General features: G+C 43.5%; 1 protein-coding gene across 1 annotated transcript in view; it reads left to right on the top strand.

Annotated features, from left to right (window-relative positions):
• LOC311148421 (D(4) dopamine receptor-like) overlaps positions 1–24521 on the top strand; it is a gene marked incomplete at both ends in the record, with an annotated part of 41625 nt that extends 17104 nt beyond the window's left edge. The window contains one exon of the mRNA XM_084185390.1: positions 24310–24521. Coding sequence (XP_084041516.1) covers positions 24310–24521 — 212 coding nt within the window. The remainder of the gene's footprint in view (positions 1–24309) is intronic.
• Positions 24522–24857: the final 336 nt, after the last annotated feature.

The following is a 24857-nucleotide window of genomic DNA, read 5'->3' as shown; positions in this document are numbered from 1 at the left end:
TTTGCCACCAAGTACTAAGTCATGTTTTGCAGAGGGGTCACATACTAAATACTTATTTCCCTCATTAAAATGCAAATCATTTATAACATTTTTTACATGCGTTTTTCTGGATTTCTTTGATGTTATTATGTCTCTCACTGTTCAAATAAACCTACCATTAAAATTATAGACTGATCATGTCTTTGTCAGTGGGCAAACGTACAAAATCAGCAGGGGATCAAATACTTTTTTCCCTCACTGTAGCTCAAATCACCGTGTCTGCACAGTTTCCTCGAGCAATAGACTGTAAAAAGAAACCTTGAATGCACAGTAAAGTTGATCTGTGAGATTTAAAAACGTTTAAAACCATGACTAGAGAGAGACTGTTTTTATGAGTAAGTTCATGTTTAAGTTGTTATTCAGCACTGTCAACACTGAATTGTTGTTCAACACATAAAATGTGCGTTCTCCCTACTTCCACTCACACTACAACCAGCACTGCAGCTGCAATGAATGAGTATAGCAACGTTTTCCGATAAGCTTGTGTTATTGAATATTTAACTTTCTCTGGTCATAGGAGTAACAACATGAATTGGTGCATGGGGCATAAATAATGCAGTGCGTCTTGAGTTCAGTTGGAAGACTGTGTCCCCTTTTCTCAGTGGAGGGAGGGAGAGCAGAGGGACGGTGAGTCGGGTGAGAGGCAGCCTCACCGCTGCTCCCTCCCCGAAGACTGATGCAGGCCATCAGTCCAATAAAAAAATTATTATGCTCACTTAGCTGTCCCTCACAAGTAATAACAAATTATATATTACCAGTGTGATCATATACCTACATTCTTTAAATATCATTTCAAAATGGTCTGAGAATAACAACATTGGCAGGGCAATTCAAGCATAGCCAATATGCACGGTAATACCATGGCGTTGTGGAATACTCATTTCTGATTGGCTTGGTTTGCTAAACTAGCAAGTCTGTTTGTTTGGTTACCAAGGCAACTACTGTCGCTATCTAGTAAACTTGCTAGCTGCTTCAGTGGATGTTGAACACATTTCTAGCGGCAAATGAACACATTTCTAGCGCCAAATGTGTTAAATTATAGCCATGGTATAAAAGGGATAATCAACTCGTGGCGCTATGCGTTCTCTGGAAAATAATGCAACTCCGTGGAAGGTTAGTTCAGACTAAAAATGTTGGAAACACTACTTTGCTTGACCATGCTGTAGGTCATGGAACTGTTTGTTACATGCAATATGTTTTGTGGACTACACCAGACAGATGTTGCTCTCCGGTTTTGTAATGAAACAAATGTGTGGTTTAAGTTATTCTGCCACTGTCTTCTTATTGTCTCGGCCTTAGGCCTATATATCACGGTGTCAAGGCATATTAACTAATTATAGAGCAAAAGGAATTATCACAACAAATAGGTTGTAATATGGCTTTTTTTTCCTGGATTGGCTTCCCTGGTGATTTTACCCACGCACCGCTACTGATCTTGACTCAGAAAAGGTTGGTGGCCACTGTTCTACAAATACAGTGGGGGAAAAAAGTATTTAGTCAGCCACCAATTGTGCAAGTTCTCCCACTTAAAAAGATGAGAGAGGCCTGTAATTTTCATCATAGGTACACGTCAACTATGACAGACAAAATGAGAAAAAAAAATCATGAAAATCACATTGTAGGATTTTTAATGAATTTATTTGCAAATTATGGTGGAAAATAAGTATTTGGTCAATAACAAAAGTTTCTCAATACTTTGTTATATACCCTTTGTTGGCAATGGCACAGGTCAAACGTTTTCTGTAAGTCTTCACAAGGTTTTCACACACGGTTGCTGGTATTTTGGCCCATTCCTCCATGCAGATCTCCTCTAGAGCAGTGATGTTTTGGGGCTGTCGCTGGGCAACACAGACTTTCAACTCCCTCCAAAGACTTTCTATGGGGTTGAGATCTGGAGACTGGCTAGGCCACTCCAGGACCTTGAAATGCTTCTTACGAAGCCACTCCTTCGTTGCCCGGGCGGTGTGTTTGGGATCATTGTCATGCTGAAAGACCCAGCCACGTTTCATCTTCAATGCCCTTGCTGATGGACGGAGGTTTTCACTCAAAATCTCACGATACATGGCCCCATTCATTCTTTCCTTTACACGGATCAGTCGTCCTGGTCCCTTTGCAGAAAAACAGCCCCAAAGCATGATGTTTCCACCCCTATGCTTCACAGTAGGTATGGTGTTCTTTGGATGCAACTCAGCATTCTTTGTCCTCCAAACACGACGAGTTGAGTTTTTACCAAAAAGTTATATTTTGGTTTCATCTGACCATATGACATTCTCCCAATCCTCTTCTGGATCATCCAAATGCACTCTAGCAAACTTCAGACGGGCCTGGACATGTACTGGCTTAAGCAGGGGGCACTGCAGGATTTGAGTCCCTGGCGGCGTAGTGTGTTACTGATGGTAGGCTTTGTTACTTTGGTCCCAGCTCTCTGCAGGTCATTCACTAGGTCCCCCTGTGTGGTTCTGGGATTTTTGCTCACTGTTCTTGTGATCATTTTGACCCCACGGGGTGAGATCTTGCGTGGAGCCCCAGATCGAGGGAGATTATCAGTGGTCTTGTATGTCTTCCATTTCCTAATAATTGCTCCCACTGTTGATTTCTTCAAACCAAGCTGCTTACCTATTGCAGATTCAGTCTTCCCAGCCTGGTGCAGGTCTACAATTTTGTTTCTGGTGTCCTTTGACAGCTCTTTGGTCTTGGCCATAGTGGAGTTTGGAGTGTGACTGTTTGAGGTTGTGGACAGGTGTCTTTTATACTGATAACAAGTTCAAACAGGTGCCATTAATACAGGTAATGAGTGGAGGACAGAGGATCCTCTTAAAGAAGAAGTTACAGGTCTGTGAGAGCCAGAAATCTTGCTTGTTTGTAGGTGACCAAATACTTATTTTCCACCATAATTTGCAAATAAATTCATTAAAAATCCTACAATGTGATTTTCTGGATTCTTTTTTCTCATTTTGTCTGTCATATTTGACGTGTACCTATGATGAAAATTACAGGCCTCTCTCATCTTTTTAAGTGGGAGAACTTGCACAATTGGTGGCTGACTAAATACTTTTTTCCCCCACTGTATGTAAGTGGGTGCACACTCACATCCCAGATATCTCCCTGGACTCATACGGTAGCAGGGAGATTTCTGAGGTCTGGATTGGATGCATGTAGAAACTGTCCATTTACGGAGAATATCCTAGTTCCGTATATGAAATTAAGGACATGCGTGTCTGGAGCATGTCTACTACTTATATCTAATCAAATGTCAGATATCCGGAAATATATAGATAAATATATCCCTTGATATTGACCCTTTTTGCCCAGTGTTCACCATATTAAAACGAGAGTTCAGTTCACGTAACAGAGTTGATTTGAATAACTAGGGCTTTACAATGAGTATGGTTACATGCACACAATAATGTGATTATTGTGGATGGTCATATTAATATAATCATTTGATTAAAACGTTTACATGCTTTGCAATAAGAATGACTCCCCTAATTATCCTGTTTACATGGACACATCTGAAATCAGGCTACCTGATGGCACTCTGATAAATGCAGAAAGTCGGCAATGAATATAAACATTCTACCACAGCGAACATGTTATTTTTGGGAAGCATATTTTATTCTGAGTTCGGACATATAAAGTTTGTATTTGAAAACTACTTCTACGACGCATACATTCAGTTGTTCCGAACTCATTTCACTCGCACTAAAGAGGGAGGCTTGCTCGGCTGGTGCTAGCACATTGCAGATCAAATGCACCACTGGAACGCCGATTAAGGTGTTTAGATGTCGTTAATAATTTGAAAGATTGCTCAGAAAATCTGGTGTTTTAATCGGTGTATGCTTACTTCGATTTGGACCTTACACCGATTAAGATAAGCAGAGTAAGGTGTTTACATGACTATTGCATAATCTGCCTACTGCCATAATCTGTTTAATATCGAATTATTAGTGTGCATGTAAACGTACTGAATGACGGTGAAAACTTGGATTTTTTGGAGGGTTAGTGGGTTAAAATCTTCCTAGAAGTCACAGAGGGTGCACAGAGGGACATATCAAAATGCAGAATTGGCACTTTAGCAAGTCTTTATTCATATAGAAAATCAGATTTATTGAATTCTCAATGTGGTGTGTATTAAAGGGCACTTAAGTTCATATTAACAGGCTTCTACAATTCAATATTGGTGCATAATTACTACTTAACATACAGTATCAAAGGGATGCAAAATGCACTCATTTTTGTGGTTGACCTAGTACACGTTAAGTTCCGCCCATTGGACGTTGGTTGCAGTGCTTTCCTTAAGTTGATTTGTCACTACATGACCAATAATGTATCATGTTTTTAGTAATTGTTGTAGTAATTTAGATGCATTTAAATGCATGTTATTGTTTTTGGTATCCTCTGGAATGTGTCAAGTACAATAAAAATGCATTTTGACAAAATATATTGTAGCGCAGTCTATTAGAAGACTTGGAGGTGTAGCTTGTTGGGGGTGTGGCTTTCCCGTAGTACTTTTTGGCCTCCCATGAGACGGATTGTTATGCTATCTTCTTACAAATACAATTAAATGCATGTTGGATTATATTTTACAAAACATTTCCAAATACATTAAAAATATATATTTTTCAACATATCGATAACTACGTGAACATATGTTTTAAAATACATTAATGTATTTCAGAATATATTTTGAAATACATTTCCCGATGCATGTACAAAACATTAGGAACATCTGCTCTTTCCATGATAGACTATACAGGTGAAAGCTATGATCCCTTATTCATGTCATGGTTAAAGAGGGTGAATGGGCAAGACAAAGGATTTAAGTGCCATTGAATAGGGTATGGTAGTAGGTGCCAGAACTGCAACGCTGCTGGGTTTTTCGTGCTCAACAGTTTCCCGTGTGTATCAAGAATGGTCCACCACCCAAAGGTCATCCAGCCAACGACACAACTGTTGGAAGCATTGGAGTCAACATGGGCCAGCATCCCTGGGGAACGCTTTCTACAACATGTAGAGTCCATGCCCCGATGAATTGAGGCTCAATATTAGGAAGGTGTTCCTAATGTTTGGTATACTCATTGTATATAAATGTAAAGTACATTCCGTAATATGTTTGAATGTATTTAAAATGTATTAAATTGTTTATTTAAATACATTATTTGGCCAATTTCAAATACTTTACATGTATCCTACAAAATGTATCTAAAAATGTTTAATGTTTAAAATGTTTTGTATAGGAAACGATGTGTCATACAAAGAATACAAGCACAATTTGAACGCTGGCTTCAAGCATGAAATAGCAATACAACATGTCAAAAGGCTTCATCAACAACATATTGACAGATCTTACAGCATTGAACTGGAGTTCCACATGGTATTTCTCTCAACAACACAGCCACACAACAACTGCAAGAGATTCGTCGTAAATATTTTGATTGTCCATCTTCTGTGCACTGAGCGGTCTGAGTCATCAACACGAGAACTAACGTACCACTCTAGCTAAACAAAGCTTTCTAAAACCTCACCTCTGGCCTGAAGTCTTGTGTGGTGCTTTGGATATTTTTCATCGCTAAACAGTTACGTCTTTCTTACATGTAAACATCTCGTTAAGGAAAGAGGATAAACAGGGTCGTTATTGGGCCTAATGAGTCATTATGATACACTTTAGCCAACATTGGCTAATTACCTTAACCCTCGATTTAATCATTATCTAAGGTTTGCCTGAGGCCTTAAGACCTAGAGAGGGAGTTATCCCTACAGCATCAGCATGTTGTTGTTTAGAGGGTTCAGCCTTCTGACTAGCTGCATGGACCTAGAAACACAGCTGAGTAAACACAGATGAATGATCGTCTACAGTGGACTGTATGGAGTCTTGGAAGATTTGCCCAATTGTGAACGAAAAGGCTGCGTTTACAAACTCTCCACCATGGCCAAGACCAAAGAGCTCTCCAAGGATGTCAGGGACAAGATTGTAGACCTACACAAGGCAGGAATGGGCTACAAGACCATCGCCAAGCAGCTTGGTGAGAAGGTGACAACAGTTGGTGTGATTATTCGCAAATGGAAGAAACACAAAAGAACTGTAAATCTCCCTCTCACCTCGTGGAGTTGCAATGATCATGAGAACGGTGAGGAATCAGCCCAGAACTACATGGGAGGATCTTGTCAATGATCTCAAGGCAGCTGGGACCATAGTCACCAAGAAAACAATTGGTAACACACTACGCCGTGAAGGACTGAAATCCTGCAGCGCCCGTAAGGTCCCCCTGCTCAAGAAAGCACATATAGAGGCCCGTCTGAAGTTTGCCAATGAACATCTGAATGATTCAGAGGAGAACTGGGTGAAAGTGTTGTGGTCAGATGAGACCAAAATGGAGCTCTTTGGCATCAACTCAACTCGCCGTGTTTGGAGGAGGAGGAATGCTGCCTATGACCCCAAGAACACCATCCCCACCGTCAAACATGAAGGTGGAAACATTATGCTTTGGGGGTGTTTTTCTGCCAAAGGGACAGGACAACTTCACCGCATCAAAGGGACGATGGACGGGGCCATGTACCGTCAAATCTTGGGTGAGAACCCTCCTTCCCTCAGCCAGAGCATTGAAAATGGGTCGTGGATGGGTATTCCAGCATGACAATGACCCAAAACACATGGCCAAGGCAACAAAGGAGTGGCTCAAGAAGAAGCACATTAAGGTCCTGGAGTGGCCTAGCCAGTCTCCAGACCTTAATCCCGTAGAAAATCCGTGGAGGGAGCTGAAGGTTCAAGTTGCCAAACGTCAGCCTCGAAACCTTAATGTCTTGGAGAAGATCTGCAAAGAGGAGTGGGACAAAAAATCCCTCCTGAGATGTGTGCAAACCTGGTGGCCAACTACAAGAAACGTCTGACCTCTGTGAATACTAAAAAGGGTTTTGTCATCAAGTACTAAGTCATGTTTTGCAGAGGGGTCAAATACTTATTTCCCTCATTAAAATGCAAATCAATTTATAACATTTTTGACATGCGTTTTTCTGGATTATTTTGTTGTTATTCTGTCTCTCACTGTTCAAATAAACCTACCATTAAAATTATAGACTGATCATGTCTTTGTCAGTGGGCAAACGTACAAAATCAGCAGGGGATCAAATACTTTTTTCCCTCACAGTAACTGTAGGCCATGTGTTGGAATGTGGAGGCTGCTGAGGGGAGGACGGCTCATAATAATGGCTGAAACGGAGCAAATGGAATGGCATCAAACACATAGAAACCATGTGTTTGATACCATTCCACAATTCCGTTCCAGCCATTACCACGAACCCGTCATCCCCAATTAAGATGCCACCAACCTCCTGGGAGAACTAGAACAATCATTCACACTGTAGGCGTTAAAACAGTAAAATATCCACACTAAAACACAGAACTAGGTCATACGGTGCCTTCAGAAAGTATTTACACCAATAGTGGTGGCTGCATCATGTTATGGGTATGCTTGTAATCGTTAAGGACTGGGGAGTTTTTCAGGATAAAAATGAAACGGAATGGAGCTAAGCACAGGCAAAATCCTAGAGGAAAACCTGGTTCAGTCTGCTTTCCACCACACTGAGAAATGAATTCACCTTTCATCAGGACAATAACCTAAAACACAAGGCCATATCTACACTGGACTTGCTTACCAAGAAGAGAGTGAAAGTTCCTGAGTGGCCGAGTTACAGTTTTGACTTAAATCTACTTGAAAATCTATGGCAAGACCTGAAAATGGTTGTCTAGCAATGACCTACAACCAATTTGACAAAGCTTGAAGAATTTAATAAAAATGGGCAAATGCTGCACAATCCAGATGTGGAAAGTTCTTACAGACTTACACAGAAAGACTCACAGATGTAAATCGCTTGTCACGATCGTCGACAGATGAAGCGGACCAAGGCGCAGCGTGATAAGCGTACATTCTTTATTTGAGTACACACACGAACCAAAACAATAAACCAAACGATACGTGAAGTCCTAGGTTATACACAAAACCCTACGGAACAAGATCCCACAAAATAGTAGTGCCAAACAGGCTGCCTAAGTATGGTCCCCAATCAGAGACAACGAGTTACAACTGTCTCTGATTGGGAACCACCCTGGCCAACATAGATATAAACGATCTAGAACAAAAGCATAGAAAATGTAACAGAAACTCCACACACTGGCTCAACATTTAAGAGTCCCCCGAGCCAGGGCGTGACAGTACCCCCACCCCAAAGGCGCGGACTGCGACCGCGCCACACCAACACAACGGGGTAGGGGCCGGGTGGGCATTCCGCCCCGGAGGCGGATCCGGCTCCGGGCGTGACCACCACTCTCTCTCTACCCCCCCGTAGCGCCCCTGGTCTGGTCTGGCCCCGCTGGCCGGAGCTGGACTGGACACCGGTGGAGCGGATTGCTCTGGCTCCGGTGTGGAGCAGCTGACCGGTGCCAGACCAGGCACCGGTGGAACAGGCACGGACCGTGCCGGACTGACGACGCGCACCACTGGCTTGGTGCGGGGAGCACGAACGGGCCGGACCGGGCTGACGACGCGCACCACTGGCTTGGTGTGGGGAGCAGGAACGGGCCGGACCGGGCTGACGACGCGCACCACTGGCTTGGTGCGAGGGGCAGGAACGGGCCGGACCGGGCTGACGACGCGCACCATTGGCTTGGTGCGGGGAGCAGGAACAGGCCGGACCGGGCTGGCGACGCGCACCACTGGCTTGGTGCGAGGGGCAGGAACGGGCCAGACCGGGCTGACGACGCGCACCATTGGCTTGGTGCGGGGAGCAGGAACAGGCCGGACCGGGCTGACGACGCGCACCATTGGCTTGGTGCGAGGGACAGGAACAGGCCGGGCTGGACTGTGGAGACGGACTGGAGGTCTGGAGTGGAGAGCTGACACAACCCGTCCTGGCTGAATGCCTATTTCCACACAATCTGTGTGAGGCATCAGCACAGGACGTACAGGGCTGTGCACTCGTACTGGCACTACAGCACGTGGCACCTGGCGCAGGATATCCGGGACCGAGGAGGGGTACTGGAGGCCACGAGCGTTGAGCCGGCACACTCCGTCCTGGCTGCATGCCCACCTTAGCACGACACGTGCGTGGTGCTAGCACAGGACGTACAGGACTGTGCCGGAACACTCGCGGCACAGTACGTGGCTCCGCATAACACGGAACCTGCCCAATCTCACGCTGCCTAGCCTGAGTACGGGGAGTTGGCTCTGCTCTACCTCTAGGCTCCGCCAACCACCCTTCCAGCCCCCCAAACCTGGTGGCCTCCTCTCCTAGTCCGCCGATTCGTCCTGTAGCTGCCTCCAGCAGCCCCGTCGTCCACGCCGTGTGCCCCCCCCAAAACATTTATTGGGGTTGCCTCTCGCGTGTCCGTCGTCGGCACGGTTGGCACCGTTTCTCCTCTCCTGCCTGGGCATTTACTTTTGCCCATGGCCCTCTGCCCGCGAATATGTCCTCCCAAGACCACCATTCGCCCACCTGGGACATCGCCAACTTCTCCTGCTGGGCACGCTGCTTGGTCCTCTGGTGGTGGGATCTTCTGTCACGATCGTCGACAGATGAAGCGGACCAAGGCGCAGCGTGATAAGCGTACATTCTTTATTTGAGTACACACACGAACCAAAACAATAAACCAAACGATACGTGAAGTCCTAGGTTATACACAAAACCCTACGGAACAAGATCCCACAAAATACTAGTGCCAAACAGGCTGCCTAAATATGTCCCCAATCTGAGACAACGAGCTACAGCTGTCTCTGATTGGGAACCACCCTGGCCAACATAGATAAACGATCTAGAACAAAAGCATAGAAAATGTAACAGAAACTCCACACCCTGGCTCAACATTTAAGAGCCAGGGCGTGACATCGCTGCCAAAGGTGCTTCTACAAAGTATTGCCTCAGGGGTGTGAATACTTATATCAATTTGATATTTACAGTTGAAGTCGGAAGTTTACATACACTTTGGTTGGAGTCATTAAAACTCGTTTTTCAACCACTCCACCAATGTACTGTTAACAAACTATTGTTTTGGCAAGTCGGTTAGGACATCTACTTTGTGCATGACACAAGTAATTTTTCCAACAATTGTTTACAGCCAGATTATTTCACTTATAATTCACTGTATCACAATTCCAGTGGGTCAGAAGTTTACATACACTAAGTTGACTGTGCCTTTAAACAGCTTGGAAAATTCCAGAAAATGATGTCATGGCTTTAGAAGCTTCTGATAGGCTAATTGACATAATTTGAGTCAATTGGAGGTGTACCTGTGGATGTATTTCAAGGCCTACCTTCAAACTCAGTGCCTCTTTGCTTGACATCATGGGAAAATCAAAAGAAATCAGCCAAGACGCCTGAAGGTACCACGTTCATCTGTACAAACAATAGTACGCAAGTATAAACACCATGGGACCACGCAGCCGTCATACCGCTCAGGAAGGAGACGCGTTCTGTCTCCTAGAGATGAAAGTACTTTGGTGCGAAAAGTGCAAATCAATCCCAGAACAACAGCAATGGACCTTGTGAAGATGCTGGAGGAAACAGGTACAAAAGTATCTATATCCACAGTAAAACGAGTCCTATATCGACATAACCTGAAAGGCCGCTAAGCAAGGAAGAAGCCACTGCTCCAAAACCGCCATTAAAAAGCCAGACTACGGTTTGCAGCTGCACATGGGGACAAAGATTGTACTTTTTAGAGAAATGTCCTCTGGTCTGATGAAACAAAAATAGAACTGTTTGGCCATAATGACCATCGTTATGTTTGGAGGAAAAGGGAGGTGACTTGCAAGCCGAAGAACACCATCCCAACTGCGAAGCACGGGGGTGGCAGCATCATGCTCTGGGGGTGATTTGCTGCAGGAGGGACTGGTGCATTTCACAAAATAGATGGCATCATGAGGAAGGAAAATTAGGGGGATATATTGAAGCAACATCTCAAGACATCAGTCAGGAAGTTAAAGCTTGGTCGCAAATGGGTCTTCCAAATGGACAATGACCCCAAGCATACTTCCAAAGTTGTGGCAAAATGGCTTAAGGACAACAAAGTTAAGGTATTGGAGTGGCCATCACAAGCCCTGACCTCAACCCTATAGAAAAATTGTGGGCAGAACTGAAAAAGCATGTGCGAGCAAGGAGGCCTACAAACCTGACTCAGTTACACCAGCTCTGTCAGGAGCTACTATTATTCTGACATTTCACATTCTTAAAATAAAGTGTTGATCCTAACTGACCTAAGACAGGGAATTGTTACTAGGATTAAATGTCAGGAATTGTGAAAAACTGAGTTTAAATGTATTTGGCTAACTTCAACTGTAGGTATTTCATTTTCAATAAATGTGCAAAAATGTCTAAAAACATGTTTTCACTTTTTCATTATGGGGTATTGTGTGTAGATGTGTGAGACACTATGTTTTAATCAATTTTGAATTCAGGCTGTAACACAACAAAATGTGGAATAAGTCAAGGGATATGAATATTTTCCGAAGGCACTGTAGATATTTGTTTCCTCGAGTTAATGGATGTGTTAACATTCAATGCTAAAGCTCAGAAAACAAATAAGATTATGCACTACAAAAAGACATGGTAATGTTTTACCAAATTTGAATGACAATTGTCCGGAGCAAGGGCGCTTCTAGTATTTCACACATTCTTTAATGCAGTTCTCGCCCTTGAGAAGTTGTGTGACTGCTTTAAGCCAGAGAGACAATCCTATAGTCTTTCACATTAGATGCACGCACGCACACACACACACACACACATTCTGGTTGTCTACCTATTGGAGGGTACAGGCAGAGGCCATGGCAGGAAATTGTTCTGGATGATCCTTCCAAGACCCAGGCCACAATCATCCACACTGCAAAGTCACACACTAAAGGAGCAGCGCGCACACACACACAAATACAGAGCTAAATGAGTCTACAAGGACAGAGAGAGAAAAAGGGGGAAAGGGGGAGATAGATGAAGGGAAGAGGGGAAGGAGAGGGGAGTATTTCAAACCCTGTGTTCAAGGGTCAACGAAATTCAATGAAATAGATTTGAAAAAACGGTTGATCATATCTGAATCAGGATAAAAACAGAAGTAGTAACCTACACTGCAGTAGTAGCCTACAATGCAAATAAATAGTTATCTGGGGAAAAGACTAATACATGCCTCAAAGTCAGGGGGTGTCTGAAAATAGGGGACTCTTCTTGTCTTCTTGGAGTGAAGACACCATTCCAACCAGCCTCACTCAATCCTTCCATCCATTCCTTTATTTAATAGTAGGAGGTGAGAATGGATCTACAACAACTCCAAACAGCAGGAGTGATGGAGCTGTCTGGTTGGAACGGACTCAGAAACACATTATTCCATTAGATAAGGCTTTCCTAATCCTGGTCCTGGGGGTTTATAATAAGACATCCTATGACAGGTTTCCCAACTGGCGGCCCACGGGCCGGATTTCACCTGCAGGTGGTTTTATTTGGCCCCCCAAGTTTTCTGAGCAAAAATTAAATGACAATAATACACTGCTCAAAAAAATAAAATAAAATAACACATCCTAGATCTGAATGAATGAAATAATCTTATTAAATACTTTTTTCTTTACATAGTTGAATGTGCTGACAACAAAATCACACAAAAATTATCAATGGAAATCAAATGTATCAACCCATGGAGGTCTGGATTTGGAGTCACCCTCAAAATTAAAGTGGAAAACCACACTACAGACTGATCCAACTTTGATGTAATGTCCATAAAACAAGTCAAAATGAGGCTCAGTAGTGTGTGTGGCCTCCACGTGCCTGTATGACCTCCCTACAACGCCTGGGCATGCTCCTGATGAGGTGGCGGATGGTCTCCTGAGGGATCTCCTCCCAGACCTGGACTAAAGCATCCGCCAACTCCTGGACAGTCTGTGGTGCAACGTGGCGTTGGTGGATGGAGCGAGACATGATGTCCCAGATGTGCTCAATTGGATTCAGGTCTGGGGAACGGGCAGGCCAGTCCATAGCATCAATGCCTTCCTCTTGCAGGAACTGCTGACACACTCCAGCCACATGAGGTCTAGCATTGTCTTGCATTAGGAGGAACCCAGGGCCAACCGCACCAGCATATGGTCTCACAAGGGGTCTGAGGATCTCATCTCGGTACCTAATGGCAGTCAGGCTACCTCTGGCGAGCACATGGAGGGCTGTGCGGCCCCCCAAAGAAATGCCACCCCACACCATGACTGACCCACCGCCAAACCGGTCATGCTGGAGGATGTTGCAGGCAGCAGAACGTTCTCCACGGCGTCTCCAGACTCTGTCACGTCTGTCACATGTGCTCAGTGTGAACCTGCTTTCATCTGTGAAGAGCACAGGGCGCCAGTGGCGAATTTGCCAATCTTGGTGTTCTCTGGCAAATGCCAAACATCCTGCACGGTTTTGGGCTGTAAGCACAACCCCCACCTGTGGACGTCGGGCCCTCATACCACCCTCATGGAGTCTGTTTCTGACCGTTTGAGCAGACACATGCACATTTGTGGCCTGCTGGAGGTCATTTTGCAGGGCTCTGGCAGTGCTCCTCCTGCTCCTCCTTGCAAAAAGGCGGAGGTAGCAGTCCTGCTGCTGGGTTGTTGCCCTCCTACGGCCTCCTCCACGTCTCCTGATGTACTGGCCTGTCTCCTGGTAGCGCCTCCATGCTCTGGACACTACGCTGACAGACACAGCAAACCTTCTTGCCACAGCTCGCATTGATGTGCCATCATGGATGAGCTGCACTACTTGAGCCACTTGTGTGGGTTGTAGACTCCGTCTCATGCTACCACTAGAGTGAAAGCACCGCCAGCATTCAAAAGTGACCAAAACATCAGCCAGGAAGCATAGGAACTGAGAAGTGGTCTGTGGTCACCACCTGTAAAACCAGTCCTTTTTTGGGGGTGTCTTGCTAATTGCCTATAATTTCCACCTGTTGTCTATTCCATTTGCACAACAGCATGTGAAATGTATTGTCAATCAGTGTTGCTTCCTAAGTGGACAGTTTGATTTCACAGAAGTGTGATTGACTTGGAGATACATTGTGTTGTTTAAGTGTTCCCTTTATTTTTTTGAGCAGTGTATATATATATGCCCTCAGAAAGTATTCACACCCCTTGAGTTTTTCCTACTTTTGTTGTGTTACAGCCTGAATTTAAAATGGCTTAAATTGAGAATTTATGTCACTGGCCAATACACAATACCCCATAATGTCAAAGTGGAATTATGTTTATAAAATTCTCTAAAATGAATTACAAATGAAAAGCTGAAATGTCTTGAGTCAATAAGTATTCAACCCCTTTGTTATTGCAAGCCTAAATAAGTTCAGGAGTAAAAATTTGCTTAATAAGTCACATAACTTGCATGGACTCACTCTCTGTGTATTTAATATGAATACAAAAAGCGTTATGTTTGGGGCAAATCCAACACATCACTGAGTACCACTCTTCATATTTTCAAGCATGGTAGTGGCTGCATCATGTTATGAGTATGCTTGTCATCGGCAAGGACTAGGGAGTTTTTTAAAATTAAAATAAACGGAATAGAGCTAAGCACAGGCAAAATTCTAGACAAAAACCTGGTTCAGTCTACTTTCCAACAGACACTGGGAGACAAATGTACCTTTCAGCAGGACAATAACCTAAAACACAAGGGCAAATACACTGGAGTTGCTTACCAAGATGACATTGAATGTTCCTGAGTGGCCTAGTTACAGTTTTGACTTAAATCTATGGCAAGACTTAAAAAATGGCTGTCTAGCAATGATCGACAACCTACTTGACAGAGCTTGAAGAATAAAAAAAATAATGAGTAAATATTGTACAATCCAGGTGTGCAAAGCTCTTAGAGACTTACCCAGAAAGACTCACAGCTACAATCGCTGATTCTAACATGTATTGACTCAGGGGTGTGAATACTTATGTAAATAAGATATTTCTGTATTGCATATTCAATACATTTGCAAAAATGTCTAAAAACATGTTTTCACTGTCATTATGGGGTATTTTGTGTAGATGGGTGAAAAAATAAGGGTCTCTCCTTGGCCCAGCCAGAGGGGAATGGCAGGAGTGATGGATACCTCTATTATTATTAAATGGTTCAAGCACAAACCAAGGTAGATGTCTGGTGGGAAGGAACTCTACATAACATTGGATAAGGCTTTCCTATTCATGCTCCTGAGGGACCTACATTAGATGACTAGGACACTTTATCCACAGCTTGAGCTTCTCTGAGGCATGCTGAACCAATGGAAAAAATCTAATGCTATTTCTGCCTCACATTTAGTTGTTCAACCAAAGCCCTCCCTCCACAGTAAGTGAATGAGTTGGAGAAAGGAAAGCCCAGCTTCCAGAGAGAGTTGCTGCTCAGAGCAGGGATATATCCCAAATGACACCCTATTCCCTATAAAGTGCACTACATTTGACCAGGGCCCATATGGCTCTAATCAAAAGTAGTGCACTATATAGGGAATAGGGTGCCATTTGGGAAGCACACACACCAGACCTCACCATGCAGGATGGAACAGTTTGTTTCTGATCCATCACTCATCCTAACCTCCATTCTAGATTATTAATAGAAATCTCATCAGCATTTCTGAATTATTCAGTCGAGCGGGGGCTAGGCAGGGAAGCTGGCTGACAGGTGTAGTTCGGACGGTGGTGGAGGAGCATTTGTAGCGCAGTTTATCTTATATATACCCTACACATATATACACCCCTCTCAGTTTTCTGCCGCCATATGTCTTTACATACAAACATCATTAGATCTGGCACAGTTCTGCTTATATCTGAAGTATTCCACCATGAGCTTTGCTCCTGTATGAGCAATTGGTTTATGTATGGGCAAGTGTATGATTGAAAATGGCATTTTCCTACTTAATATACAGATTGGTTCCGTTTCTATTACCATAGTCATATCACGCCTCGCTGTCACGCTGATAGGAAATGACACGTTAACATATTTTTTTTAGATAACTTTTTTATCTACTGTCTATCACATCTATATCACACCATAGGGATATGATCACACTTCATGATGTATATGTAATTGAGATCTCAGTGATGAGATGTGTAGAATCTATTCAGCAGAGTCTCGTCAGGCTACATCAATCTGAAATACATTCATCTGGATGGAGATTTAAGAGGGGGGCGGCATACAGTAGTTCTGGGCTCAGTCTTTACTTTTGATTGCAATTGACTTGATCATTATTGGTAGCTAGATCTTTTCCCACTGGCCGCTCATTCATGTCCTCAAAGTAAGACTCATGATATATTGAGCAATTCCAGTTTTAAATGTAGGCTGCGTCCCAAATGGCACCCTGTTCCCTATAAAGTGCACTACTTTTGACCAACACTCTATGGCACCTGGTCAAAAAAAGGGTGCCATTTGGGACACAGACGTAGTAATAAAGTTTAAAGCCTGTGTTAGCCTGACAGTTGGAAGTCGGAAGTTTACATACACTTACAGTGAGGGAAAAAAGTATTTGATCCCCTGCTGATTTTGTACGTTTGCCCACTGACAAAGAAATTATCAGTCTATAATTTTAATGGTAGGTTTATTTGAACAGTGAGAGACAGAATAACAACAAAAAAATCCAGAAAAACGCATGTCAAAAATGTTATAAATTGATTTGCATTTTAATGAGGGAAATAAGTATGTAACAAAAATCCCAGAACCACACGGGGGGACGTAGTGAATGACCTGCAGAGAGCTGGGACCAAAGTAACAAAGCCTACCATCAGTAACACACTACGCCGCCAGGGACTCAAATCCTGCAGTGTCAGTCGTGTCCCCCTGCTTAAGCCAGTACATGTCCAGGCTCGTCTGAAGTTTGCTAGAGTGCATTTGGATGATCCAGAAGAGGATTGGGAGAATGTCATATGGTCAAATGAAACCAAAATATAACTTTTTGGTAAAAACTCAACTCGTCGTGTTTGGAGGACAAAGAATGCTGAGTTGCATCCAAAGAACACCATACCTACTGTGAAGCATGGGGGTGGAAACATCATGCTTTGGGGCTGTTTTTCTGCAAAGGGACCAGGACGACTGATCCGTGTAAAGGAAAGAATGAATGGGGCCATGTATCGTGAGATTTTGAGTGAAAATCTCCTTCCATCAGCAAGGGCATTGAAGATGAAACGTGGCTGGGTCTTTCAGCATGACAATGATCCCAAACACACCACTCGGGCAACGAAGGAGTGGCTTCGTAAGAAGCATTTCAAGGACCTGGAGTGGCCTAGCCAGTCTCCAGATCTCAACCCCATAGAAAATCTTTGGAGGGAGTTGAAGGTCTGTGTTGCCCAGCGACAGCCCCAAAACATCACTGCTCTAGAGGAGATCTGCATGGAGGAATGGGCCAAAATACCAGCAACAGTGTGTGAAGACCTTGTGAAGACTTACAGAAAACGTTTGACCTGTGTCATTGCCAACAAAGGGTATATAACAAAGTATTGAGAAACTTTTGTTATTGACCAAATACTTATTTTCCACCATAACTTGCAAATAAATTCATTACAAATCCTACAATGTGATTTTCTGGATTTTTTTTTCTCATTTTGTCTGTCATAGTTGACGTGTACCAATGATGAAAATTACAGGCCTCTCTCATCTTTTTAAGTGGGAGAACTTGCACAATTGGTGGCTGACTAAATACTTTTTTTCCCCACTGTATGTGTGTATGTACAGTGGGGAGAACAAGTATTTGATACACTGCCGATTTTGCAGGTTTTCCTACTTACAAAGCATGTAGAGGTCTGTAATTTTTATCATAGGTACACTTCAACTGTGAGAGACGGAATCTAAAAAAATCCAGAAAAATCACATTGTATGATTTTTAAGTAATTAATTTGCATTTTATTGCATGACATAAGTATTTGATACATCAGAAAAGCAGAACTTAATATTTGGTACAGAAACCTTTGTTTGCAATTACAGAGATCATACGTTTCCTGTAGGTCTTGACCAGGTTTGCACACACTGCAGCAGGGATTTTGGCCCACTCCTCCATACAGACCTTCTCCAGATCCTTCAAGTTTCGGGGCTGTCGCTGGGCAATACGGACTTTCAGCTCCCTCCAAAGATTTTCTATTGGGTTCAGGTCTGGAGACTGGCTAGGCCACTCCAGGACCTTGAGATGCTTCTTGCGGAGCCACTCCTTAGTTGCCCTGGCTGTGTGTTTCGGGTCGTTGTCATGCTGGAAGACCCAGCCACGACCCATCTTCAATGCTCTTACTGAGGGAAGGAGGTTGTTGGCCAAGATCTCGCGATACATGGCCCCATCCATCCTCCCTTCAATACGGTGCAGTCGTCCTGTCCCCTTTACAGAAAAGCATCCCCAAAGAATGATGTTTCCACCTCCATGCTTCACGGTTGGGATGGTGTTCTTGGGGTTGTACTCATCCTTCTTCTTCCTCCAAACACGGCGAGTGGAGTTTAGACCAAAAAGCTCTCTTTTTGTCTCATCAGACCACATGACCTTCTCCCATTCCTCCTCTGGATCATCCAGATGGTCATTGGCAAACTTCAGACGGGCCTGGACATGCGCTGGCTTGAGCAGGGGGACCTTGCGTGCGCTGCAGGATTTTAATCCATGACGGCGTAGTGTGTTACTAATGGTTTTCTTTGAGACTGTGGTCCCAGCTCTCTTCAGGTCATTGACCAGGTCCTGCCGTGTAGTTCTGGGCTGATCCCTCACCTTCCTCATGATTATTGATGCCCCACGAGGTGAGATCTTGCATGGAGCCCCTGACCGAGGGTGATTGACCATCATTTTGAACTTCTTCCATTTTCTAATAATTGCACCAACAGTTGTTACCTTCACACCAAGCTGCTTGCCTATTGTCCTGTAGCCCATCCCAGCCTTGTGCAGGTCTACAATTTTATCCCTGATGTCCTTACACAGCTCTCTGGTCTTGGCCATTGTGGAGAGGTTGGTGTCTTTTATACAGGTAACGAGTTCAAACAGGTGCAGTTAATACAGGTAATGAGTGGAGAACAGGAGGGCTTCTTAAAGAAAAACGAACAGGTCTGTGAGAGCCGGAATTCTTACTGGTTGGTAGGTGATCAAATACTTATGTCATGCAATAAAATGCAAATTAATTACTTAAAAATCATACAATATAATTTTCTGGATTTTTGTTTTAGATTCCGTCTCTCACAGTTGAAGTGTACCTACAGTGGGGGAAAAAAGTATTTAGTCATTTACCAATTGTGCAAGTTCTCCCACTTAAAAAGATGAGAGGCCTGTAATTTTCATCATAGGTACACGTCAACTATGACAGACAAAATGAGGAAAAAAAATCCAGAAAATCACATTGTAGGATTTTTAATGAATTTATTTGCAAATTATGGTGGAAAATAAGTATTTGGTCACCTACAAACAAGCAAGATTTCTGGCTCTCACAGACCTGTAACTTCTTCTTTAAGAGGCTCCTCTGTCCTCCACTCGTTACCTGTATTAATGGCACCTGTTTGAACTTGTTATCAGTATAACAGACACCTGTCCACAACCTCAAACAGTCACACTCCAAACTCCTCTATGGCCAAGACCAAAGAGCTGTAAAAGGACACCAGAAACAAAATTGTAGACCTGCACCAGGCTGGGAAGACTAAATCTGCAATAGGTAAACAGCTTGGTTTGAAGAAATCAACTGTGGGAGCAATTATTAGGAAATGGAAGACATACAAGACCACTGATAATCTCCCTCGATCTGGGGCTCCACGCAAGATCTCACCCCGTGGGGTCAAAATGATCACAAGAACGGTGAGCAAAAATCCCAGAACCACACGGGGGGACCTAGTGAATGACCTGCAGAGAGCTGGGACCAAAGTAACAAAGCCTACCATCAGTAACACACTACGCCGCCAGGGACTGAAATCCTGCAGTGCCAGACGTGTCCCCCTGCTTAAGCCAGTACATGTCCAGGCCCGTCTGAAGTTTGCTAGAGTGCATTTGGATGATCCAGAAGAGGATTGGGAGAATGTCAAATGGTCAGATGAAACCAAAATAGAACATTTTGGTAAAAACTCAACTCGTCGTGTTTGGAGGACAAAGAATGCTGAGTTGCATCCAAAGAACACCATACCTACTGTGAAGCATGGGGGTGGAAACATCATGCATTGGGGCTGTTTTTCTGCAAAGGGACCAGGACGACTGATCCGTGTAAAGGAAAGAATGAATGGGGCCATGTATCGTGAGATTTTGAGTGAAAACCTCCTTTCATCAGCAAGGGCATTGAAGATGAAACGTGGTTGGGTCTTTCAGCATGACAATGATCCCAAACACACCGCCCGGGCAATGAAGGAGTGGCTTCGTAAGAAGCATTTCAAGGTCCTGGAGTGGCCTAGCCAGTCTCCAGATCTCAACCCCATAGAAAATCTTTGGAGGGAGTTGAAAGACTGTGTTGCCCAGCGACAGCCCCAAAACATCACTGATCTAGAGGAGATCTGCATGGAGGAATGGGCCAAAATACCAGCAACAGTGTGTGAAAACCTTGTGAAGACTTACAGAAAACGTTTGACCTGTGTCATTGCCAACAAAGGGTATATAACAAAGTATTGAGAAACTTTTGTTATTGACCAAATACTTATTTTCCACCATAATTTGCAAATAAATTCATTAAAAATCCTACAATGTGATTTTCTGGAAAAAAAAATCTCATTTTGTCTGTCATAGTTGACGTGTACCTATGATGAAAATTACAGGCCTCTCTCATCTTTTTAAGTGGGAGAACTTGCACAATTGGTGGCTGACTAAATACTTTTTTTCCCCACTGTATGATAAAAATTACAGACCTCTACATGCTTTGTAAGTAGGAAAACCTGCAAAATCTGCAGTGTATCAAATACTTGTTCTCCCCACTGTATATATTATAATAATATGCCATTTAGCAGATGCTTTTAGCCAAAGCGACTTACAGTCATGCGTGCATAAATTTTTGTGTATGGGTGGTCCCGGGGATCGAACCCACTACCCTGGCGTTACAAGCGCTGTGCTCTACCAGCTGAGCTACAGAGGACCACGATCTTTGTCTGACCAGACTTGAAGTAGTCTCCTGCTATGAACACGTTTCTCTCCACAGCCAGCTCTATGGCCCCAGGGACAAACGTGTTCTGGGGAGAACGTTGATGTAGGCACAGCCCTCCAGGATACTGGATACGGCAAACAAAGTAGAGGGACACACCTCCCCACCTGACTGTATGGAGGCCAGGATATTCTTGGCCGTGTCGTTGACCCCGGCTGTGAGGTCACAGAAACATTTGGTGTTGGCTGTCCACAAAACAATGACCTTGTCCACGCCGCTTGAATGCTTGAAGTCCTGAATGTCTGCTCTGATCAGCTCCACCTGTTCGGCCATGGTCCCTGTCAGAACATTGTCCGCTCTGCCCGCCTGGTTTGCATCTATGAATTCCGGGATATAGATGGAGGCCCGGGGTCAATTTTAGTCTCATCTGACCAGAGTACCTTCTTCCATATGTTTGGGGAGTCTCCCACATGCCTTTTGGTGAACACCAAATGTGTTTGCTTATTTTTTTCTTTAAGCAATGGCTTTTTTCTGGCCACTCTTCTGTAAAGCCCAGCTCTGTGGAGTGTACGGCTTAAAGTGGTCCTATGGACATCTCCGCTGTGGAGCTTTGCAGCTCCTTCAGGGATATCTTTGGTCTCTTTGTTGCCTCTCTGATTAATGCCCTCCTTGCCTGGTCTGTGAGTTTTGGTGGCCGGCCCTCTCTTGGAAGGTTTATTGTGGTGCCATATTCTTTCAATTATTTAGTAATGGATTTAATGGTGCTCCGTGGGATGTTCAAATTTTCAGATATTTTTTCATAACCCAACCCTGATCTGTACTTCTCCACAACTGTCACTGACCTGTTTGGAGAGCTCCTTGGTCTTCATGGTGCCGCTTGCTTGGTGTGCGACCCTTGCTTAGTGGTGTTGCAGACTCTGGGGCCTTTCAGAACAGGTGTACAGTTGAAGTCGGAAGTTTACATACACCTTAGCCAAATACATTTCAACTCTGTTTTTCACAATTGACCTGACATTTAATCCTAGTAAAAAGTCCCTATCTTAGGTCAGTTAGGATCACCACTTTATTTTAAGAATGTGAAATGTCAGAATAATAGTAGAGAGAATTATTTATTTCAGCTTTTATTTCTTTCATCACATTCCCAGTGGGTCAGAAGTTTACATACACTCAATTAGTATTTGGTACCATTGCCTTTAAATTGTTTAACTTGGGTCAAATGTTTTGGGTAGCCTTCCACAAGCTTCCCACAATAAGTTGGGTGAATTTTGGCCCATTCCTCCTGACAGAGCTGATGTAAATGTTCATACCCCTTGACTTATTCCACATTTTGTTGTGTTACAGCCTGAATTCAAAATTGATTAAAAACATAGTATCTCACACATAATACCCCATAATGAAAAAGTGAAAACATGTTTTTAGACATTTTTGCACATTTATTGAAAATGAAATACCTACAGTTGAAGTTAGCCAAATACATTTAAACTCAGTTTTTCACAATTCCTGACATTTAATCCTAGTAACAATTCCCTGTCTTAGGTCAGTTAGGATCAACACTTTATTTTAAGAATGTGAAATGTCAGAATAATAGTAGCTCCTGACAGAGCTGGTGTAACTGAGTCAGGTTTGTAGGCCTCCTTGCTCGCACATGCTTTTTCAGTTCTGCCCACAATTTTTCTATAGGATTGAGGTCAAGGCTTTGTGATGGCCACTCCAATACCTTTGTTGTCCTTAAGCCATTTTGCCACAACTTTGGAAGTATGCTTGGGGTTATTGTCCATTTGGAAGACCCATTTGCGACCAAGCTTTAAACTTCCTGACTGATGTCTTGAGATGTTGCTTCAATATATCCACATAATTTTCCTTCCTCATGATGCCATCTATTTTGTGAAGTGCACCAGTCCCTCCTGCAGCAAAGCACCCCCAGAGCATTATGCTGCCACCCCCGTGCTCACGGTTGGGATGGTGTTCTTCGGCTTGCAAGCGTCCCACTTTTTCCTCCAAACATAACGATGGTCATTATGGCCAAACAGTTCTATTTGTGTTTCATCAGACCAGAGGACATTTCTCCAAAAAGTATGATCTTTGTCACCATGTGCAGTTGCAAACCGTAGTCTGTCTTTTTTATGGCAGTTTTGGAGCAGTGGCTTCTTCCTTGCTGAGCGGCCTTTCAGGTTATGTCGATATAGGACTCGTTTTACTGTGGATATAGATACTTTTGTACCTGTTTCCTCCAGCATCTTCACAAGGTCCTTTGCTGTTGTTCTGGGATTGATTTGTGTTGTTCATCTCTAGGAGACAGAACGCGTCTCCTTCTTGAGCGGTATGACGGCTGCGTGGTCCCATGGTGTTTATACTTGCGTACTATTGTTTGTACAGATGAACGTGGTACCTTCAGGCATTTGGAAATTGCTCCCAAGGATGAACCAGACTTGTGGAGGTCTACAAAAAATGTTCTGAGGTCTTGGCTGATTTCTTTTGATTTTCCCATGATGTCAAGCAAAGAGGCACTGAATTTGAAAGTAGGCCTTGAAATACATCCACAGGTACACCTCCAATTGACTCAAATGATGTAAATTAGCCTAACAGAAGCTTCTAAAGCCATGACATCATTTTCTGGAATTTTCCAAGCTGTTTAAAGGCACAGTCAACTTAGTGTATGTAAACTTTTGTGATACAGTGAATTATAAGTGAAATAATCTGTCTGTAAACAATTGTTGGAAAAATTACTTGTGTCATGCACAAAGTAGATGTCCTAACCAAGTTGCCAAAGCTATAGTTTGTCAACAAAAAATTAGTGGAGTGGTTGAAATACGAGTTTTAATGACTCCAACCTAAGTGTATGTAAACTTACGACTTCAACTGTATATATACTGAGATCATGTGACACTTAGATTGCACACAGGTGGACTTTAGTTAACTAATTATGTGACTTCTGAAGGTAATTGGTTTCACCAGATCTTATTTAGGGCCATCATAGCAAAGGGGGTGAATACATGCACGCACCACTTTTCCGTGATTTATTTTTTTAGCATTTTTTGAAAACGTTTTTTTTTCTTCATTTCACTTCACCAATTTTGACTATTTTGTGTATGTCCATTGCATGAAATCCAAAACAATTTCCATTTAAGTTCCAGGTTGTAATGCAACAAAATAGGAAAAACGCCAAGGGGGATGAATACTTTTGCAAGGCACTGTATGTGTCTGACTGCCTCTGTGTGTGTCTATCCCATCCCAGGTGTCTTCCTGTTCTGCTGGACCCCGTTCTTCGTGGTCCACACCATGCGGGCCCTGTGTGCCACCTGCTTCATCCCCCCAGCCCTGATGAGCATCGTCACCTGGCTGGGCTACGTCAATAGCGCCCTCAACCCAATCATCTACACAGTCTTCAACACAGAGTTCAGGAACTACTTCAAGAAATTCCTCCACAGCTGCTGTACGTACCGGTAGACAAGACGGCACAGCTAGCCTGCTTCCAGATCTGTTTGTGTCATCTCGCAAACTCCTATGGTCATTGTGACAAGCAACTCCTATGGCAACGTGAGTTGGCAACACAGCACGAACATATCTGGGGCCAGGCTAAGGCACCGCCGACGATGAATGGACAAGAAAGCACAACGAACGCTACCATTGTATAGATGTGACGATATCAAATCTGAGCTTTGCTGTACAGTATATCTTACCATTGCATATTTTTCTCCCCCTTGGGATTTTATTTTTGTACATCATTTTTTCTGTTGATTTACGCTTGTGATTTATCTTATTGTGACAGCAATGTTTGTTTGT

This window comes from Coregonus lavaretus (assembly GCF_964263955.1).
Source record: "Coregonus lavaretus genome assembly, chromosome: 21".
NCBI lineage: Eukaryota > Metazoa > Chordata > Actinopteri > Salmoniformes > Salmonidae > Coregonus > Coregonus lavaretus.
The sequence above is the reverse complement of the archived record's forward strand: the minus strand, read 5'-3'. Positions and strand labels throughout refer to the sequence as shown.